This window comes from Hippichthys cyanospilos, chromosome 1 (assembly GCF_059441005.1).
Source record: "Hippichthys cyanospilos isolate Australia breed blue-spotted pipefish chromosome 1, RoL_Hcya_1.0, whole genome shotgun sequence".
Classification (NCBI taxonomy): Eukaryota; Metazoa; Chordata; class Actinopteri; order Syngnathiformes; family Syngnathidae; genus Hippichthys; species Hippichthys cyanospilos.
Genome location: NC_142369.1, coordinates 11,407,041 through 11,428,669, shown reverse-complemented (window position 1 = coordinate 11,428,669; position 21,629 = coordinate 11,407,041). Strand labels below are relative to the sequence as shown.

The 21,629-nt window shown below is 42.5% G+C and overlaps 1 protein-coding gene across 5 annotated transcripts in view; it reads left to right on the top strand.

Annotated features, from left to right (window-relative positions):
- Positions 1–21,629, top strand: part of wdfy3 (WD repeat and FYVE domain containing 3) — a 58,860-nt gene that overhangs the window by 34,641 nt on the left and 2,590 nt on the right. The window contains exons 21-65 of one of the 5 annotated variants that reach the window (XM_088416153.1): positions 321–502; positions 1,267–1,498; positions 1,579–1,739; positions 1,986–2,097; positions 2,255–2,445; positions 2,887–3,039; positions 3,784–3,857; positions 3,940–4,101; positions 5,035–5,250; positions 5,579–5,796; positions 7,447–7,643; positions 8,102–8,236; positions 8,323–8,502; positions 8,564–8,797; positions 9,119–9,218; positions 9,347–9,507; positions 9,726–9,955; positions 10,414–10,520; positions 10,592–10,774; positions 11,242–11,405; positions 11,701–11,778; positions 11,976–12,206; positions 13,146–13,314; positions 13,531–13,700; positions 14,234–14,382; positions 14,659–14,779; positions 14,859–14,944; positions 15,010–15,090; positions 15,508–15,562; positions 15,657–15,776; positions 15,859–15,976; positions 16,054–16,160; positions 16,231–16,384; positions 16,459–16,550; positions 16,818–17,030; positions 17,238–17,379; positions 17,448–17,602; positions 17,890–18,048; positions 18,110–18,289; positions 18,942–19,124; positions 19,266–19,359; positions 19,451–19,594; positions 19,866–20,105; positions 20,225–20,336; positions 20,937–21,134. In XM_088416153.1, the coding sequence (XP_088272279.1) occupies positions 321–502; positions 1,267–1,498; positions 1,579–1,739; positions 1,986–2,097; positions 2,255–2,445; positions 2,887–3,039; positions 3,784–3,857; positions 3,940–4,101; positions 5,035–5,250; positions 5,579–5,796; positions 7,447–7,643; positions 8,102–8,236; positions 8,323–8,502; positions 8,564–8,797; positions 9,119–9,218; positions 9,347–9,507; positions 9,726–9,955; positions 10,414–10,520; positions 10,592–10,774; positions 11,242–11,405; positions 11,701–11,778; positions 11,976–12,206; positions 13,146–13,314; positions 13,531–13,700; positions 14,234–14,382; positions 14,659–14,779; positions 14,859–14,944; positions 15,010–15,090; positions 15,508–15,562; positions 15,657–15,776; positions 15,859–15,976; positions 16,054–16,160; positions 16,231–16,384; positions 16,459–16,550; positions 16,818–17,030; positions 17,238–17,379; positions 17,448–17,602; positions 17,890–18,048; positions 18,110–18,289; positions 18,942–19,124; positions 19,266–19,359; positions 19,451–19,594; positions 19,866–20,105; positions 20,225–20,336; positions 20,937–21,134 (6,943 nt within the window). Of the gene's footprint in view, positions 1–320; positions 503–1,266; positions 1,499–1,578; positions 1,740–1,985; positions 2,098–2,254; positions 2,446–2,886; positions 3,040–3,783; positions 3,858–3,939; positions 4,102–5,034; positions 5,251–5,578; positions 5,890–7,446; positions 7,644–8,101; positions 8,237–8,322; positions 8,503–8,563; positions 8,798–9,118; positions 9,219–9,346; positions 9,508–9,725; positions 9,956–10,410; positions 10,521–10,591; positions 10,775–11,241; positions 11,406–11,700; positions 11,779–11,975; positions 12,207–13,145; positions 13,315–13,530; positions 13,701–14,233; positions 14,383–14,658; positions 14,780–14,858; positions 14,945–15,009; positions 15,091–15,507; positions 15,563–15,656; positions 15,777–15,858; positions 15,977–16,053; positions 16,161–16,230; positions 16,385–16,458; positions 16,551–16,817; positions 17,031–17,237; positions 17,380–17,447; positions 17,603–17,889; positions 18,049–18,109; positions 18,290–18,941; positions 19,125–19,265; positions 19,360–19,450; positions 19,595–19,865; positions 20,106–20,224; positions 20,337–20,936; positions 21,135–21,629 lie in introns of all 5 variants that reach the window. The other 4 variants (XM_088416146.1, XM_088416137.1, XM_088416127.1 and 1 more) reach the window with 4 other exon arrangements.

Genomic DNA, 21,629 nt, shown 5'->3' with positions numbered 1-21,629 from the left:
TTACTATTGTAAAATAGTATTTTATTTAAATCTTCCACAAGCATCTGACACCATTCATATTTACAGTATTTCACACTTCTTTTTTCAATGCCATTTTTTTTTCATTTAACATGTTTTGTCTTGAATTTTGTTTTAGCCTATTATTGAATCGAATTTTTGGTTCTTAAGAGTATATAGTGAATGGATTTACCTTTATTCATGGCTTTACCAGCAGACTTTAGTCATACAGCCTTACTGGATTAAATATCAAACATTGTCAAGTCACTTGATAAGAAGTGAAGTGACGTGTTTTTGTTGTCTTGTTTTCCTTTCTTTGCCAGCTGATGAGTCTAGCGAGGAGGCATCTTTCTATGAGATCCTTCCCTGCTGCGCCCGCTTCCGCTGCGGTGAGATGATCGCTGAGGGCCAGTGGCACCACCTGGTGTTAGTCATGAGTAAGGGCATGCTGAAGAACAGTATGGCCTCGCTCTACCTGGACGGACAGCTTGTCAACAATGTCAAGGTATGTAATCCTAAAGATCTTTTGTGAAAGTAATGATTTCTCTTCAGGAGGTTCCTGTGGACCAGATATGACTTTTTGTTTCTTCCTGACAAATGGCGAGAGTCAGCTTCCTGTCGAACAAACTGATCAGAAGAGCAAATTGCTGAGTGCGACGTTACTTCCAAACTATTTTTTCATGCTCTTATTCACCGGAAAGTTCATCCTGTTCATTTTAGCATTGTTAATGATACTTGTGAGGGAAAAACAGGAAAAAAGACCAAGTAGACAGAAAAATGACGAATGCACACAAAACAAGCAACTCTCAATAAGACAATGAAAGAAGAAGAAAATGAAAAAGAGGATTAGGGTTTAGGCATAGGGTTAGGGTTATGGTTAGGGTTTAGGGTTAGGATTGGTGTTATGGTTATGGTTAGAGTGTTAGAGTTAGAGGTTTAGAGGTTTAGAGGGTTAGGCTTTAGGTATAGAGTTAGGAGGTTAGAGTTAGGGGGTTAGGGTTATGTTAGGGTTAAAGGGTTAGGGTTAAAGGTTTAGAGGGATAGGGTTGGAGTGTTAGGGTCAGAGAGATAGGAGTTAGGATTAATAATAAACATAGGGGTTAGGGGCCACACTGTATTTTCTTTGCAATTATCCAGCACTTGAATCCTGCTTTTTGCACCTGCAGAAGGTCGCAACATGAGGTTCATTTTGGACTTGATTCATATTGCCAGATGACGAAATGTTCCGTGAGCTGTGTGTTTGTCGTAACAGTCGTGGTTTTGTTGCAGCTTCACTACGTGCACAGCGTGCCGGGTGGCTCGGGTTCGGCCAACCCCCCTGTGGCCAGCACTGTGTACGGCTATGTGGGCACGCCCCCCGCCCAGCGCCAGGTGTCAGGCCTGGTGTGGCGTCTGGGACCATGCCACTTCCTGGAGGAGGCGCTGCCCGCCACCAGCGTGGCAGCCATCTTCGAGCTTGGCCCCACCAACGTGGGGAGCCTGCAGGCCGTCTACCTTCCATGTGAGAGCCGTTACCGCTGGTCGCCTTTGGATTCGTCCCCTCCCGCTTTTCCTAAATAGTCTCCCACACCCTCTGTGTAGGTAAGGAGTCCAAGGCGGAGATGGTGCCGCCTGCCCCGGTGGCGTTGGTGCCAGAGGAAAAGGTGTCCTTCAGCCTGTTTGCTGTGTCAGTGTCCACGTTAACTGTGGCCAAGATCAGGAAAGTTTACAACAAGCTGGACAGCAAGGCCATCGCCAAACAGGTGATGCATGTTACTGACAGCAAAATGGAAGCATATTGATTGGAGCTGAATTTCCCCTTGCATTGCTGGCGCTTTAGTTTGGTAACTTTCCACTTCTTTTTGACCTAAAAATATCAGGTCTGATAGAATTCAACTTAGCCTTTTGGGATTTTAACGATTCTCTACGTCCAGTTGTGTCTATGGTATTTTGGCTACATTTGAGCTAATGACTTGCCACTTATAAAGTCATCTTCTCTTTTGTGTTAGCTGGCAATTTCTTCCCATGAAAATGCCACGCCCGTCAAGCTGATCCACAATGCAGCAGGTCACCTCAATGGACCTGCCCGTACCATCGGCGCTGCTGTAATTGGTTATTTGGGTGAGCCAACTGAGATGATTCTAACAAACCTCATTATTTAAAAACTGATGCTATTTAACAAAGCTAATGAATCTGAGGTTGCTAAAAAAGGCTAACTAAGCTAACATTGCTAACATAGGCTGTTTGTTGTTGCAACTTTTATGATTTATCTCTCCAGGGGTGCGCGCCTTCTCGCCCAAGCCGGTTGCTACTAACCTTCAGTACGTGGGCGGCGCGGCAGCCATCTTGGGCCTGGTTGCCATGGCCTCAGACGTGGAGGGTCTATACGCAGCTGTCAAGGCGCTGGTCTGTGTGGTCAAAAGTAACCCACTGGCCAGCAAGGAGATGGAGCGCATCAAGGGATACCAGGTTGGGTCCTGCAGTGGTATCAGTCAATATAGTGGAAAACTATTCAAGAGCTCTTCGTTTTCATCAGTCTCTAAACTTGACTGAGTCAGCTTATATTGAACCTGAGTTCATATGCAAGCTTCCATTGTAGTGATTGAAAAATTAAGCCATAATGAATAGCTGTTCTGTAACTTGCCTGCAACAAAAACTTTGATCACTCAGACTTTTGAGTAGCTGTCCACTGTAGTGACTGATGCATGGCTTCAACATGCAGGTTAGCACAAATGCAACCAGAATCACTTTTAAATAGCTTCGCACACTTAACTCACAATGTTTGAATAGCTGTTCACTGTTGAGGCTGATATCACCAAAGTATCCAGTACACCAAGAAGAACAATGTTTTTACATAACAGCGCACTGCAGTGACCAATGATGAACCAGGCTTTTTTTTTTTTTGCACAGCTGCTGGCCATGCTACTGAAGAAGAAGCGCTCTCTGCTCAACAGTCACATCCTGCATCTCACCTTCTCCCTGGTGGGCACGGTGGACAGCGGACACGAAACGTCCATCATTCCAAACTCCACCGCCTTCCAGGACCTCCTCTGTGACTTTGAGGTCCGACTGTGCTCCAAAATGTTGTTTCAAATACAAATTTGACTTAAGAAATATTTTTTGAGTGCAAATGTTAACTACAACCCCTTTTTCTGGGGTATTTTTTTTATCATGTTTTATGAAAAAAAAAATCTGAATTTGATAAAATTTTGATTAAATTTAGCAAGATAAACTATATCTAAAATGATTGTTTTTCCCCAATCTTTAAAAAAAAAGTTTTAAAATCAAATAATCTTTTTAAACATTTATATTTTTATTCATTTTAAAAAAATCAAGTGCAGTAATGTTCAATCTAATAAGACAACATAACTATCTAAAAATAGTTTCCTTACTTTTTATTTATGTAAATACCAAAATGCATTAGAAAAAAATGAAAATACATAAATTGTATTATGTAAACTATAGAGAGAGAGAGAGAGATAAAATCACAGATGCAAATGAGTATTTTGTATTTTCAATTTTCTTGGAAGACAATTCATAAAATCAGTTTCACAAAAAGCAAGAATGATAAAAAAAAGATTGCCTTTGTGCTCAATATAGAATCTAGAAATGTAAAAATGTGAAAAATGACACTATTTTTAATTAAAAAAAACAAACAATGTCATTATAAAATATTAAAACACCTTATTTGTATGTATTAGTTTTATTTTTAAAAAATACATGCTAAAAAGATGTCAATTTATGTAACCAAATGGTTAGTGTGACGAGGAAGATTGTAATAAGTTTATGAATGTATTTTATCTTCAGGTCTGGCTGCACGCACCTTACGAGCTTCACCTTTCTCTCTTTGAACATTTCATTGAGCTTCTGACCGAGTCCAGGTGTGTCCCTCTTCCCCAATCGAATACCATCTGAATTTTCATTATTGATTTGACGCTATTGATGTTATTAATCTGACCACAGCGAGGCTGCCAAGAACGCCAGGCTGCTGCGCGAGTTCCAGATGGTGCCCAGACTGCTGTTGACGCTTCGCGACGCTTCACTATCACAGCCCACCGTGGCTGCTATCAGCAATGTGCTCAGCCTGCTGCTGCAGGGCTTCCCCAACCCCTACGACCTGCTTAGGTCAGACCTGCTTTGGAACACTAACTGTTTTCTCGATCTCATTGTCATTCATTTAAAAAAATGAAAAAACACCACCCAAACCCGTTTTAAATGTCACACATTTTAAATGTCACATTTGTGTTACTTAAAAAAAATGTTCCCAAATGATTTGGTTTTAAAACATGCAATACAAACATGAAATCCGTTTTAACACAATATAAAATGAAATCACTCACACAGCACATAAAACGTCACAATGTATTTTTTTGTGCTTTTTTTTTCCCTTTTTTACAGAAAATGATTAAGTTAAAAATAAATCAGGAAAAGGTAACATCATTTATAACTTGAAAAGACTATTTTTGAAATATGTATTTGTTAGGTTTTATGTATTTATGTAAAAAACTAAAAACAAATGATCCAAATACAACTCAGAACTTTAAATTGTATCTTTTTTTTTTCATTTTTGTCTATTTTTTTTTTAAATTGAAAAGATCTAAAAGAACAACACAAATGACCAATTAACGACAGGAGAAAAATACTTAACATATTTTGTAATCTGGTTATTTATATTTTATGTGTTTTTTCTACATTTTAAATAAAAAATAAAACACCTTTTAACATGAAAAAAAAAAATTAATGTAAAACAAAGTGACCTTAAACATTTTAAGACAATAAACTAGAAATAACTTGTAAAATAAAAAATAAACATTTTCTATCAGTTTTTTTCTGAGGTAAAAATACAAATTCAGATAAATACAAAGGATTTGAAATGGGGGGAAAAAACTGTAAATCAAACAGAAAAATATTGAGAAAAAGCTTTGTAAAAAACTACAAAATAATACTTTTTTTAAAAAGAAATTAAAAAAAAAAAACTTACAATATTAAATGTAAGAAAAAAATGAGCATTCTATCAAGCACCTGAAAAAGCCAATGACAATGTGTTTTCCATGGCAGATTCGGTCAGTTTCTATCATCCACGCTGCCCACGTTCGCCGTGTGCGAAAAATTCGTTGTGATGGAGATCAACAATGAGGAAAAGACAGACGCGGGCACTGAGGACGACTTTGGCGGCCTGCTGTCGGCCAACCTCATCCTGCTCCGCAACAGGCTGCTGGACAACCTGCTCAGGCTGCTCTTCACCACCAAGGACAAGACGACCGTTAACGCACAGTAAGACCAACTGCACCGTGCAGCACATATGCTGAGACTCAAAGATAATATTTGCATCGATTACGACTCTTCATTTACCGAACATCATTTTATGACTGACTTGCACTTGTCATTCTATCATAATTGAAGAGAATCGTAGTCCAATTTTAATACATTTCACTCCAGTTATCATACTCCAATCAGAATTCAATTCACTCTAATTCTTTCTTGCATTTCTGATACAATACAATTTACTTTAGTTGGGCTGCAGTTCATCCCAGTTGAGACTGTGATTCAATCCAAAGACTCTAATGGGGGAAAAAAGTTAACTCTTCGTCTCCCTCTTTAGGGCATGCGACGACTTGGTGCGTACTCTGGGCCTGGATTGGCTTCTGATGTTCATGGAAGAGCACCTTCATTCGAGCACGGTGGCGGCGGCTCTGTGGATTCTCACCGTGCTTCTGTCCAATCCGGCTGTCCTGCACCGTTTCAAGGAGGGCGCGTGCGGCGGAGGCTGGCTGGATCACACCGACTCGGTGCTCACCAACAAGATTGGCACCGTGCTGGGTGAGTGCGAGGCCCCCTTCAAAGTCTCAGGGGTCCATTTCCGTCGGAGTTGGCCATCCTTCGGTTCCCAGTTTGTACGGCGCGTGGACAAGGGTTGGTTTCTCTCTCTTTTTTTTTATTTCCAACCCTGCCCTAGCGCCCTGTTGTGACGGTAGTAAATTGCTGCTTTTCATCCTGTTTAGATTCCTGCTTTAGTGCACATAAAATGGACACTTAACTGTTTATTGTAGTTGACATGGGGTTGCACAATTAATTAAATATCAAACATACCGTAATCACAATTTCCACTACAATGATTTACCCGACTGTCAGCATTATGTTCATTTAAAATTCGCGCCTAAGTTTGTAGCATATTAAAAAAGCACATTCTCAACCAGTTGTCAGTTTATCACCTGGAAGCCAGGTTTTTAAGATGCTTAAATACTACGCCAACATACCATGCTATGTCATTCATAGTGAGAAACAAACTTTTGTTGAAAAGTAGTGAAATAAACATTTGTTGAATCATAAATGTGATAATAATAAATGCCACAATATTAAACAAAATGTTTTGATGCTAATTGTGCGGCACTAGACATCAGCAGTGCTCATTTTACCTCTAAAATCCGTTGGGCCCCGGACTCGCTATACGACTATGGATCCCGACAGAAATGTTTGGAGTCCCAAAAATTGCGCAATAAAAAGGACCAATTAAGTCCAAGGTTCAAACTGCATTTACAAGACGTGAGCAAAATCCAACAACAGATATTAACAAATGTCAAAGGAAATATATGTATATGGTCCACAACTTGATGATAGGGAAAAATGTTTCTTCCAGCTACTGGAGCATCAAGTGAATTAGCATTTGTCCTAGTGAAATGTGTCTGGTGACGTGGCTGCTTGTAAAGGAAGTCAGAAAATACTTCAAAAATAAAACACAGGCTATCAAGTAAAGTATGAAACCAACATATGGCATTGGAATGGTTGTATTTTGAAGTTACTCCCGGAAGCATGGCCGTGACAACAACATGAGGCTCAAGATGTAAGCAGCATTTTTTATAACAAAGCTGTGTTCTTTTTTTTTTTTCTCTCAATTTTTTTTTTCTTCCTGAGAGATCAAAACCCACAAAGTTGTCAAAAATGTTCCTAAGATGTTAAATTTTGTTGAATAAAGGAGTAGATGGATGATGATTAATATTTTGATGTAAAAAAAAAAATGATGCGTCCAAGGGATGCACATTGATTTGAAGGTATGCGTCCTCCATCAAAATGTATGCGTCTGGGACTTGGGAATACAGGCAAACAAGAGCACTGCATCGGAGAAATGCCGTGCTAATTTTGCTGTCCCTCAATAATGTTAGTGTTATTATGTAATTCTAAACTAAGTAATTCCAATCCGCATCTTTTGATATCTCATTTGTGCGGGTATGTGAAATGGTGCAGGGGCAGAAATGAGCCCAAAAGAATATGCCTATATCACACGCTTGTTTCATAGTAGTCCCATAATCATTAAAATCAGAATGCTGATTTTATTCATCATTTAGAAGTCTTGATGTTGTCTATGTATTCCCAGCTAGAGGAAAACCAATAGCAAACCAATCACCTTGCATCTCAACCATACTCAGACTTACTACTAGGATCCAGTAGTTAACACCACATATTTTTATCCAGGCTTCAATGTAGGTCGCAGTGCAGGCGGCCGGTCCACAGTACGGGAAATCAACCGCGATGCGTGCCATTTTCCGGGCTTCCCGGTGCTGCAGACGCTGCTGCCTAAGCACACTAACGTACCCGAGCTCTACTTCCTGTTGATGGCACTCTTCCTGCAGCAGCCTGTCACTGAGCTGCCAGACAGCCTGCAGGTACATGTCAGTACCACAAACCTTTACTACTACTTTCTTATTTTGCTAGTATTTCAAGCAGGCTGTCCAAAGTTGAACACAAAATACAAAAATGTTTTTGTAACGTCACACCAATTTTTGTTTTGTTGACTCCAGTTACTACTGTATATTTTTTTTGAGGATATTCTTTGTTTAATTTAATATCAAGTGTGGGTGGAAATATGAATATAAATGGGCAGGATCAATTGTAATTCTTTTCAAAAAAGAAACGACTTATGTAGTGGTTAGTGACAGTGATTGAGTTAACTTATGACAATAGCGTCAATGGTAGTTAATGAGTTAGGTAGGAAAGAAGAGTCCCTGCAGAAAATGCAAACACAATGTTACTGAGCTGTTCAGCTTTGGAGGTTCTGCTACATTGTCATAACTATTATTTACCTTCAAGAATATTCCTGTTCAATATTTCGCCATGTTTCGTTGTTCAGTTTGACCTTGACTCCATGTGGACGTTCATCTTCGGTGTGCCGGCATCCAGCGCCACCGTAGTGGGTTCTATCCACAGCGTCTGCACTGAGGCCGCTTTCCTGCTGCTCGCCATGCTGCGTAGCATGCTCAACCTGGTGAGACAAAAATGACCACAAATTTGGACAAAAGTAAGAAAAAAGTACAAGAGCTAATATGATGATCTGAAATTTCTTTCTTTCAGCCGTGGCAGTCAGAGGAGGAGGGCTCGTGGCTCAGAGAATACCCGGTGACGCTGATGCAGTTCTTCCGCTACCTGTACCACAACGTGCCTGACCTGGCCCCTATGTGGCACAGCCCCGACTTCCTGTGCGCACTGGCCGCCGCCGTCTTCCCCTTCAACATGAGACCGTACTCAGAGATGGTAATGGCGATTTTGGGCACAGGAGGAAGAAATTTTGCACTAACAGGGCTATTATTTCCAGGTGAGTGACCTGGACGACGAGGCAGGCTCGCCCATCGAGGAGCTGAAGGCCTTCGTCTCGGACTCGGGCATGAACCGCAGCCAGTCAGAGTATTGCAACGTGGGCTCCAAGACCTCGCTGACCAACCACCCGGCCAAGAAATACGTCTTTGATTTCATGAGGGCACTCATCATGGACAACATGTGCATTACGCCCGCCACCAAGCAGACACCTGTCATTGACCTGCTGCTTGAGGTGGGCAACCTGCGTAAAATGTGAAAATGACCATATTCAGACAATTGTCTCTCAGGCAGCAACAATATGGCTTTCCATTTAGTCAAAATTTCAAACGTCAAAATGTCTGTCTTACCAAATTTGTCATTATTCCAAATCATCCATTTCAGTGTTTCCAAATTTAGACTTTTACAATAAAATTCACAAATTGAGATATTTTACAGTTTATTTATTACAAATTTTATCTTCGCCATTTCAAAGTTGTCATTAAATTGTTATGAAAAACGGCATTGGCGGACATCCCTGTTATATTTAGTCCCCTTATTATTTTGTGATCCAAAGGCATCTCCGGAACGTTCCACCAGAACTCAGCAAAAGGAGTTCCAGTCCAACATTCTGGATGGCGTAATGGACCACCTGCTGGCTGCTGACGTTTTACTTGGTGAGATCAATCCGCCACGCTAGCCGACATGCAAATGAATGGGTTTTCCCTGACCACAAACACTTGCACGGTTACAGTATCTCTCTCTTTGCCTTAAAAGATAATAAATTAAAAAAAAATGATTGCAGGCGAGGATTCATCCCTGCCCCTTAGCAGTGGCGGAAGCTACCAGATCCTGGTGCACAACGTCTTCTACTTCTGCCAGCGTGTGGTGGACAAGCTGTGGCAGGGCATGTTCAATAAGGACTCCAAGTTGGTGGTAGACTTCATCGTGCAACTCATTGGACAAGTGCGCACAAATTTGTACACACTTTAATCACACTTGATGCATACACAGTGATGTGAAAAAGCACTACTGCTTGTAAGTTATTGATCGTGTGACTTCTTTTGGCACAAAAAATGGTTTACGTTGGCCTCAAAAGACTTTACAATGTAAGAAAATTATATTTTTGGCCTACTTGGGCACAAAGTCATGTTCTAACTGAAATCCATTTTTCTTCTTCCCAGTCCAAAAGACGGTCTCAAGGTCTGTCCCTGGACGTCGTGTACCACTGCCTGAACCGCACGGTTCTCTACCAGCTGTGTCGGCCACACAAGACTGTGGCGCAACAGGTAGCGCTGTTGGACGCGCTGCGGGTTCTCACCGTCAACCGCAACCTGGTGCTCGGCCCCGGCAACCACGACCAGGACTTTGTGGCCTGCCTGGCGCATTGCTTCATCTGCCTGCACGCCGGCAGGTAAGCTTTCAAGAGGGACACGGCAGATTGTTGGCATGTATAGGACACCGTCTGAGCCTGGCTCGTCATTCCTGTGATGTGGCAGATGAATACTGCTAAATTCTTTGCAGGTGGAAACTTTAAATAATATGCCTAGAAATAGGTGACATTTTTATGCAAATAAGGGCGCTCAACTAATTCTGCCTAGCAGTAAGGGACCTAGTGGCTGTGCTAAAATTGTTAACCCTCTTTAAATGTGACAATTTATTGGTTTTGGGACAGAAAATGAATGAGAGCAAATGATTGGCATGTGCCAATTTTCTGGATATTATGGAAAAATAATATAAGCAATATGCTGGAAAAAAGCAATCTTGTGACTTACTTTAGCTTTTTTGTAACTATTGCTTTTAAATAATTGTTCATCCCTACATCCCACCACTGGACCATTTCAAAAGCGTGCGTGTGTGTGTTTGCAGCAGCGTGGAAGGCTTTGGTCTGGAAGCGGAAGCCCGTATGACCACATGGCACGTCATGATGTCACCGGAAAATGAGAGTGACGCAGCACACAACCATGACATCAGCGAAGGTGAGACTGGAATTTTGGAACCACTATTTGCTTTGGTAAAGGTCATGATGAGGATCAATGGACTTTTGCAGGGCGGCAGCTTTTACTGAAGGCGGTGAACCGTGTGTGGACCGAGCTAATGCACAGCAAGCGTCAGATGCTGGAGGACATTTTCAAGGTGTCGCTGCCCTGTAACGACCGCGGCCACGTAGACATCGCCACGGCCCGGCCCGCTCTGGAGGAACCCGCTCTCAAGAGCTGGCAGAACCACCTAGGTAAGGAACATTTTTTTATTGTTAAACTAGAGTCTACTTTGCGGAATTCACTTACCGGTCCCCTTTACAATATACAATATTCAAAATTGAGGGAACGCTGAATAATTATAGCGAAACTGTCTTTTGTTTTCACATTTTTCAGTTTCATTATTAATTCACAGCCAGCCCAGTCACAATATATTTTTGGTGTCTTTTGCCGTCACTAGAAGTCAATGAGTTAATATCACACATGAGCTTTTGGGGTTCTTATTAAACGTATTTACTGCAATATTGCTGTAAGGTCACACAGAAGAAGAAAAGGGCAAACACCCATTTCACATGATCTTACTTTATTCCACAATACTTAGTAAACTTATCTTTGTCTTTCACCCTACTCGATAGAAAAAAATAAAACTAATACCAAAATAAATACAAATGAATAAACATGAAAATAAATATGGTCTTCATTCAAGTGTCTTTGATTCCAGTCCATGAGAAAAAGTGTATCAGCCGCGGCGAGGCGGCAGCCCCTGCAGTGGCGACCCAGTCCAAACTGTCACGAGTCAGCAGTGGTTTTGGCCTGTCCAAGCTGACGGGTGTGCGGCGCCATAAGAAGGAGAACAGCCTGAGCAGAAACAGCCTCTCAGCGCAGGCCAGTGCAAGTCCAAATCTAAAGACACAACATTTATACTTATGCAGTATTTTGACAATTTTTAGTTCATTTTTCCCACATCATTCTCGCAGTATTTTAGCCAAGGGATGGCACACTCCTGGTAAACTAAGTGGTCATGCCATGTTGAACTTTGAATTGTTGTTTCCATCTGTGTGAAATTTCAGCTCCCTTGTGCCATGTTTTAGCTCAAAGGATTGGTCAAAATACTCACTGCGGTTACATTTGAATTGTCACTTTGTTTTTTTTTGTTTTTGTTTTTTTTGGGACACCACAGGAAGCTTTTCAGTGGATGTTCACACACATTGCAGTGGTGAGAGACCTAGTGGCCATGCAGTACAAAGAGCACCAAGAGGTATCAACTTCAATAAACCTTGTTCAATATACTTTGTTAGCACAAGTGCACAAAAAGACACAAAAGATCAGTAAATACCGAAAACTTAATTAAAATATACCATTCACCTTTCTCTAGGTCAATTATAATCAGTCTGAATTGGTTGAGCCTCAACATGTCCCACTCACGGACTTCCCTCTTGTCTTGCCATCTCCCAGCGGCAGCAGAATGCGCTCAAGTACGTGACGGAGCAGTGGGCGTCCATCGAGTACGAACTTCTTCGTGAGCGGGGCCTGTGGGGACCACCCATCGGCTCCCACCTGGACAAGTTCATGTTAGAGATGACTGAGGGACCGTGCCGCATGCGTAAGAAGATGGTGCGCAACGACATGTTCTACATCCACTACCCGTACATTCCCGAGACGGAAAACAACACTAATTCGACACAGGTACGCATTTGAAGTCCACCTTTTTGCTGGGAGGTTACTCGTCGCTTGCCAGAGTTTAGTCAACTTAAAAAAAAAAAAAGCATGCTCAATACCAGTTGGTTGGTCACTTGTTGACGTGCATAATTGATGAGCCCCATTGACCAATAAAAACTGTGAATCTGTGAGCCACTAGGGCACCTGTTGCTAGGTGGAATTTTTTTGATAAATTGCGGCCTTGTCTACATGCACCCGCTTCTTTAAACCCGTATATCTCCCTCTCATCGTTGATGTTTGTTTATTTAAAGAAATCGCGTCTATACGATTCCAGCACAGTGCAGTTTCATTCACTCACCGGCATGCCAAGTCGCTAGGCGGCAGTGCTGTCGCCAAATTCTGTCCAATCAGAAAGAATTTCCGCCTCTGACGTGTCCAATCAGAAAGAACCTCCGCCTCTGATGTCCCCGGTATCTGCATCTTTGGCAGGAAAAAGAGTAGCTCGATGACGCAAATCTCCGGTTTAAGCTGGTTACACGCAACCACCAAACCATAGGCTTGGGCAAATCTTCACTTCGGCTGGAGGTTTTGAAAGATTCGGTTTTGGTGGAGAAAAAAAAACAAAACATCCAGGCTGCGTATAGAAAATAGGGTAAAACGGAGACATTTACTGCCAGTCTGCCAGTCTGCATGTAGACAAGGCCTAAAGTTTAAAAACTAGCAATGGTATTTTTATTTTTGTTGTGATTTATTTTCTACTTTAAAGAGCACAAAAACATTTATTTCTGTCTTGCCCATTCAGCCACACATTTCTTGGCAAACTTTGTTCAGCCCCAAATCATAGATCAATAAACAAATATTTGAGCCCCACCTGCAAATTTTTGGAGAGATGGGAGAAATATATATCCTAAATTAAAACGAAATGTAGTATATTCAAATATTATTATTTTTTTATCTCCTGAGAAGAAGCCAGTGCGCTACCGTCGTGCCATCAGCGCCGACAGCAAAGAATACTACGTGCGCCTTTTGTCTGGCAATCCGGGGATGTATCAACATTCGGTGGAGCACAGCAGCGAGGGCGAGACCACACGACAAGAACCCGAGCACGGAGAGGACACCATTGCAAGGGTCAAAGGTGAGGCAAAGGTGTCACTTTGTTTTTGAAATAAGAAATGAACAAAGGGGCTGTTTTGCTCTTCGACTGTTATTACTTTTCTCACGCAAAAGTACTGATCTTGTTATATACTTTTTCCGTTAATTAATGACTATTTTCATGTATGCTACCCTTTTTTGTAGAATTAACGATGCTCTACATGTCATTATTTTGAACAACATCCCCTTTTTTTCTCAGGTTTGGTGAAAGCACCGCTCAAGCGCTCTCGGTCAACGGCGGACGGCGGCGACGAGGACGCTCAGGATCAGATCCAGGATCAACTGCTGGAGTCAGGCGGATCCGAGGAGGAGCAGCAGCAGCGCACTGACAACACCGCTCTGCTGCGGCTGCTGGAGGAGGGGGAGAAGGTCTGCATGACAACAACAAAAAAGATGTTTTGAACAATCATACACTTTTCAGTAATAAAGTCACATGATAAAATTCACACAGCACACAGCACCGTTACAATTATGAATCATATTTATGAAGCATACATATTTTTTTCCAAATAATAAATAGGCATTTCACAGAAAAATATCCCTATTGTTATGCCCTTTCTGTGATAAAAAAAAAAAAAGATTTTATTCTTGATATACGTATTTTCCTCTTTGTTGTTGGTGTGAGTGAAATGTAATACTTTTTTTATTTGATATTTGATTTCATGATATATTATGCTTCTCATTTTGATGCAACATTTTTCTTTAAAAAAACAACTTTTTATTTTTTACTAATTGTAAAAGCAGTCACCTTTTTCTTAAAAAAACAAACTAATTTTGTATTTATTGAAAGTGCACAATATTCTCATACATGATGCTTTTTTCATTTAAAAAAAAGACCTTATTCTTTTGTTTGTTTTAGCACACTTGTTATTGACATAAAACACTTGTTTGCGTATGTTCAGATCCAGCACATGTACCGCTGTGCCCGCGTCCAGGGTCTGGACACTAGCGAGGGTTTGCTGCTCTTTGGAAAAGAACACTTCTATGTCATTGACGGCTACACCATGACTGTGTCCAGAGAGATCAGGGACATCGACACGCTGCCGTCCAAGTACATCTGCAATTTACTACTGTCTTCCCCCCCATTTGACATTCCAAAAGAATTGATTGATGCATTCTATGAATACCCCACAAGAGTAGGCACACTCCAATCAACATCACAATAGATTTGGTGTACCTCATTTCAACCTCACTGATCTTCTAGTCTTTCCCAAATAATGTAAGCCTTGTAACTTTTCAAGTTCCTGGCACTGTTCTTACTCTCCCTATCATCCTATGCACATATTGCAAAAACAAACAAATCTCATGTTTTTCTGTCATTTCCCAGCTTGCATGAGGCCATCATCCCCAGGGGTGCGCGCCAGGGTCAAAGTCAGCTGAAGCGGACGTGCAGCAGCTTCGCCTACGAGGACATCAAGGAGGTGCACAAGCGACGCTACCTGCTGCAGGTGCAACTTTCTCTTTGTCTTTATGGGGGTGCAGCATCTGCCAGGATGAGAAAATAAATGTTTCGTTTATATGTAACAGCCAATGGCGGTTGAGGTGTTCTCCGCCGATGGGAGGAACTACCTGCTGGCTTTCCAGAAGGGGGTTCGCAACAAAGTCTATCAAAGGTACTGAGCACCTCTTTTTCATACTATTGAGTGGACTGTATTAATTATAAAACCGATCCCCGTAGGTTTCTGGCAGTGGTGCCGTCGCTGGCCGACAGCTCTGAGTCAGTATCGGGACAGAGACCAAATACCAGCGTGGAACAAGGGTGTGTTTTATTTGCTTTACCATATAAGATGAAAGAAAGTAATCAACACAATATACAGCAACTGTGGCCAGTGCTAATGAATGATATTGTAATGAAGATGGCACAAAACCACTGTGGAGGTAATGGCCAATGCTAACAGGAAAAGAAAATGTCAGTGCTAACTTGCAAAACTGCGACCTTTGACCGAAAACTGTTACCGTTAACAAAGTTATCTACAAAAGATTACTGTCACAATCCCAAATGCTAAAGGCAGAAAATTGATTCCAATCCAGGCTAATGCTAACATTAAAAATATTGCTACTGACCGAAGACAAAATACTGATCCAGTCGCTAATGTTAACTGCAGTAAAATTACTACCACTCTTAATGCGAACAATAGACTTGAAATCTCAACCGTGTTTATCATCTTGCCGTCAGGTCTGGTCTCCTTAGCACTTTAGTGGGTGAGAAGTCTGTGACACAGCGTTGGGAGGTAAAAAGCATCCATCTCATGTCTCAAGTTGGACTCTCATCTTTGGTCCTGTCCTGGCCTGACTTCTTTTTTTTTTTTTTCTCTCTCTCTCTAGCGAGGAGAGATCAGTAATTTTCAGTACCTGATGCACCTCAACACACTGGCGGGGCGCTCTTACAACGACCTGATGCAGTATCCCGTTTTCCCCTGGATCCTGGCGGACTTTGACTCTGAAGTGAGTTCTGCAGCGCAGCAGACTCTCTGCTACCCCGTCTCGAATCCCAACACAATGATTTTGTTTGTGTTTTGTGATGAAGGAGCTGGACCTGAACAACCCCAAGACCTTCCGTAATCTCGCCAAACCCATGGGGGCGCAGACAGATGACCGGCTAACGCAGTACAAGAAACGCTACAAGGACTGGGAGGACCCCAATGGTAAATAGTGCCAAATTATACTGACGTGTGACTGGATAACCATTACAAATTGACCCAACAATGATTTCCCCACATAGGTGAAACCCCCGCCTACCACTACGGTACACACTACTCGTCCGCCATGATTGTTGCTTCCTACTTGGTGCGCATGGAACCTTTTACGCAGATTTTCCTCAGGCTACAAGTAAGGAAATCCTTATACGCGTAAACCTAAGCTTGCAATGCTAAGCTAACATAATGGGCACTTTCCACAGGGTGGCCATTTTGACTTGGCCGATAGGATGTTCCACAGCGTGCGTGAGGCCTGGCTGTCTGCCGCCAAGCACAACATGGCCGACGTCAAGGAGCTGATCCCCGAGTTCTTCTACCTGCCAGAGTTCCTGCTCAACTCCAACAACTTTGATCTAGGTGAGTAGCATCTAACATGCTAACAAAGTGACAAACATCCTTGATGCTAACGGCTATCTTTTTGATGCTAACAGGCGCCAAGCAGAATGGCACCAAGTTGGGCGACGTCATCCTGCCTCCATGGGCTAAGGGTGACCCCCGAGAGTTCATCCGAGTACACAGAGAGGTGTGCCATTAGCATTCACTGTCCCTACAGTTTTTAAGCTGTGCAACTTTTTGGATATCCTGAGAGGCGTCACACTGCTTTAGCACCCCCTCTTCCACCTTCTCAAAAGTTTAGTACTACCATTGCAAAGATTTGAGGTGGAAACCCCCTTTCAACATAAAGTCTAACTCAGAACCCCCCTTCCCTCTCGCACCCAGTTTAGGAATGCCTATTCTATATCAAACATTTATGTTTCGTCTGTGGTCATTCTCGCATCTTTTTGTCAAGGCACTGGAGTGCGATTACGTGTCGGCACATCTCCACGAGTGGATTGACCTGATTTTTGGCTACAAGCAGCAAGGTCCTCCTGCCGTAGAGGCCGTCAATGTTTTCCACCATCTTTTCTACGAGGGTCAGGTGGACATCTACAACATCAACGACCCTCTCAAGGAAACTGCCACCATCGGATTCATCAACAATTTTGGACAGATTCCCAAACAGGTGCTAAAGCTCATGCTAACTCCACATTTCTGCTACGTATTGAAATTGCATTATTGTAAATGCTAACCCTACAAAATGTCATCGCATCTAAAGCCACAATTTGAAAAATTCTTAAATGATAATACTGCCCTAGTACAGGTAACTATTGCTTACTTTGCAAAACTGCCACTGGGGCTAATACTAATGTTACAAACGTGTATTTTGCAGCTGTTTAAGAAACCACACCCGCCCAAACGGGTTCGCAGCAAAGCTAATGGTGACGCTACCAATGCTCCACCAAGTTCCACGGGCGAGAAGATCTTCTTTTACCACCTGGACAACCTCAGGCCCTCACTGGCCCCTGTCAAAGGTACACACACACACACACACAATATAATAACAACTCTACATAATGTTATTATTGTTTCTTTGCTTCAGAGCTGAAGGAGCCCGTGGGTCAAATTGTATGCACTGACAAAGGCATCCTTGCTGTGGAGCAGAACAAAGTGCTGACTCCGCCCACGTGGAACAAGACTTTCGCATGGGGCTACGCTGACCTCAGCTGCCGTCTGGCCAATTACGAATCTGATAAGGTCAGTGGAAATACTACAAAGAAAGCTCACCGAACCGAAATATCAAAGATAAAATAGATGCATGTAAACCTATGCATATAGACATCACTTAAAATGATCTTAAAAAAAAAAAGAAGATGGTGAAAGAAGGGATGGACCAGATTTGGTGGTTTAAATGGGCAGTAATCTGAGCGGGTCTGGGCCCTTGTCCACGGAGGGGGGAAACAAAAGAAAAAAAACCTTGTTGGAACATTTTCAATTTGTACCGAACATAAGTGGCCCGTAATTGTATTTCTTTCTTTCTTTAGGCGTTGGTGGTGTATGAGTGTTTGTCCGAGTGGGGTCAGATCTTGTGCGCCATCTGCCCGAACCCCAAACTGGTGATCACGGGTGGTACCAGCACAGCCATCTGCGTTTGGGAGACGGGCATGTCCAAAGAGCGAGCCAAGACACTCGCGCTCAAGCAGGTAAAAATTTCCATTTTAACGCGGAGATGCCATGGTACTACCCCTTTGTGTATGTCCGCAGGCGCTGTTGGGCCATACAGACGCTGTCACTTGTTTGACAGCGTCATCTGCGTACCACATCGTAGTGAGTGGCTCTCGGGATAGAACTTGCATCGTCTGGGACCTCAACAAGCTTTCCTTTGTGACGCAACTAAGAGGACACCGTGCTCCTGTCTCCGCACTTTGCATCAATGAACTCACGGTGGGTGCCGACAAATGTGGGGGGACCGTGATTCGAGCTATATAAGTGCTATTTGAGTCCACTCTGTTTACCATTACCACCACTATTTATTTTGTGTTTACAACAAAATTAAAAACTAAACAAAAATTGGCAGAAATAGGCAGTTTTTTAAAAATCTGATTCAGAGTTTTGCTAATATAAAAAAATGAACATTATAACCTTTGTTTTTTGTCATCATTAAACATTATCATATTATCATTATCATTAAACATTATCATTGTTTAGAAATGACAACATTGTAGATAATTTTGGCATGTTTGAAAATGGCTCATACTGGCCAATTAATTAAATGATTCAAATGATCAGGTTCTGTAAAAGTGTAAAAGCTACTGTGCCTAATGCTAACATCACTAAACCACTATTGCAGCTAATGCTAAAATCACAGAACTAACCCTAACCCCACAACCGAGGCTAATGCTAGCATCCCAAACAAATACTGTACTTTGCTTAATGCTAACACACCAAAACCGCTTTTGTGACCAGCACTAAAATTCTCAAACTGCTCCAATGTCTAACGCAGATGGCATGTTAACTGTTACAAAGCTTGTATCGGAAAATTAGTATCGCTAACATGCTAATGCTAGCTTGTGTGTGCGTGTGCATCCATGGGCAGGGTGACATCGTGTCATGCGCTGGCACGTACATCCACGTGTGGAGCATCAATGGCAGCCCCATCGCTAGCGCCAACACCTTCACCGGACGCAGCCAGAATATCTCATGCTGCTGCGTATCCGAGATGAACGAGTGGGACACGCACAACGTCATCGTCACGGGACACTCGGATGGTGTCGTCAGGGTAAACGCACACAAAAACATAACAAACCTCAGCTAGCACCAGAAACTAGTGTAGAATTCCTTTTTCCTTACCATATTTTACACCTGTGTTTGGTGTGTTTATTCTGCCTCAGTAACCTTTAGTAATCTGTTGTTTTTCTAGTTCTGGAGGATGGAATTCCTCCAAGTCCCAGAGACGCCCGCTCCCCAACCTGTCGAGCCTGATGTTCCCGACTGTTGCGGGGATGACAAAATCGGTCAGTCCGAGGGGGGAACAAAAACAAAACAAAACAGAAATGTTTGAATTTTATGAAAAAGCGTCATGCGTTTTTCCCTTCACTCCTCAAGAGGGCGGCGATGAGGACAGCAGCGAATCAGACGGAGAAGAAGGAGGAGAAGCAGGAAATAGTTTGAGCCAGGACCACAAAGCAGCACGCAACCCGTCTAGTCAGCCCGGAAGCCAACCCGGAAGTGCCGTGCACAGACCCAGAGGTGACACCCTGCAAGAAAGCTCCTTTAAGTATTTAGCTACGCATTTTTTGTGCACCCCTACCTCCGTAGTCCACAAAATAAGTCACTGGTTTATATTTCTCACCAATATTCCCTGAATGGCTTAAAGCCAGCGCTCCAAAGGCTTAAAATGAGTCCACACAAATGACATTTTCAAGAATAATTTTCCCCCAGTCTTTTTTTTTTTTACTGAAATAGTAAAAAATCATAAAAAGCAATGAACATCATTTTTTATTGATTTATTTTGATCAAGGTCCATCCACGCGAGGTGCTGCGTCATGGTCCATGGACAGCGGCTCGGATGACTCCCACCGCTGGTCCGACAGCCTGAGCATCGACGAGAAGGACGGCTTTGTGTTTGTCAACTACTCGGAAGGCCAACACAAGGGCGCGCACCCTCACCATGCGCACCCCCACGGGCTCAGTAGCACCAATACACAGCTGTTGCACCCGCCTGTTGTAGAGGCGCGGACCTTCAATCAGCTCAGGGCAGGTAGGTTTAGTTGTTGACTCCCTGAGTACGCAAGCTAATACCAAACAGAATTTGCGCACCCGTATGGGGGTCCGCTTGCTAACAGCTAGCTTGCTAACATGTGACATGACGCTCAACAGGCTACAGGTGGGAGCGCCAGCTGGTTTTCCGCAGCAAACTCACCATGCACACTGCGTTTGACCGCAAGGACAACGCGCATCCTGCCGAGATCAGCGCACTCGCCATCTCCAAGTAAGTCGTCATTTTGCCTTGCCGACATTTTGACTCGGTGCCGCAGTTTTGTCATGCCGTGATGACTAGCTGTTTGAGCATGAATTTTTTATCTTTTATCTCAGCTTAAGGTTCACGTGTTAGTACGCTCTTTGTCCTGGTAACACAATTCGGTGCAATAATGGAACATCCGGTTCTTACAAGGTTTAGTGTTGGGCCTACTTTGCACAACTAAACTGTACTAGTAAACTGCTTGGTGCGTGATTAGAATAGAATTATTGTAATTGTACAGCAGGTATGCAATGAATTTGAGAATACTGCTTCCATTGGTGTTTCGTAAATAAATATGAACAATATTGTGTGTTCTTGTTTTGTTGATGAACACAAGAAAATACGAAGTGACTAGGAAGATGATATGCACGACTTGATAGCTGCACACTACTTACACAAGTATAAAGCATATTCACAAGTAAAATATGATGACAAGTAAAATACAGTTTTGCCTCATTTGTAACATGTTGCAAGAAGCCGTACATGGGCCAATGTAGCAGGGCTATGGAACAAATGTTCAAATAGTTTTGCACACTGCTCTCACATTTTTTGACTTTTTTTACCTACCAGGGACCACAGCAAGATCCTGGTTGGCGACGGGCGCGGTCGCGTCTTTAGCTGGTCCGTGAGCGACCAGCCGGGGCGCTCAGCAGCCGACCACTGGGTCAAGGACGAGGTGGTGGACAGCTGCTCGGGGTGCGCTGTGCGATTCTCCCTCACCGAGAGACGTCACCACTGTCGCAACTGTGGTCAACTCTTTTGTCAGAAGTAAGTTCACTTTCAAACTGGGTGGGAAATTCTCCAGATTTCAAAATTTCTTTTCATGTGTGTGTGTATATATAGGTCAATTTTTTCTTTTATGGAGGGTGGCTGACACCCTTGACTAATGCTTACTTAATATAAGCCAATTGAGCACTGTAGTGCTAACTGTGAACATTGGATGGTAGTGTTTCCACACTTACCAAACAGCTATTACCTACATCAATTCAAACTGAAGAATGGAAGTATGGTGTCACCCATATTTACATAGACATAGTACACAATATTCTGCTGGCCTTGAAAGGTGAGTGAAAATGCTAAATATATTAACCCTCTGGAGATTTCCTTTTTCCAATAACGCTGGGCTTTGAAAGAGTAAAATTTCAAAATTTCAAAATTTAAATCACCATTTTCAGGAAAGTCAAAATTTTCAGGAAATGAATAAAGTTTATTTATACTTATTTTTTATGGGGTTTTTTTGAAGGGAAGAAGACACTTTTTTTC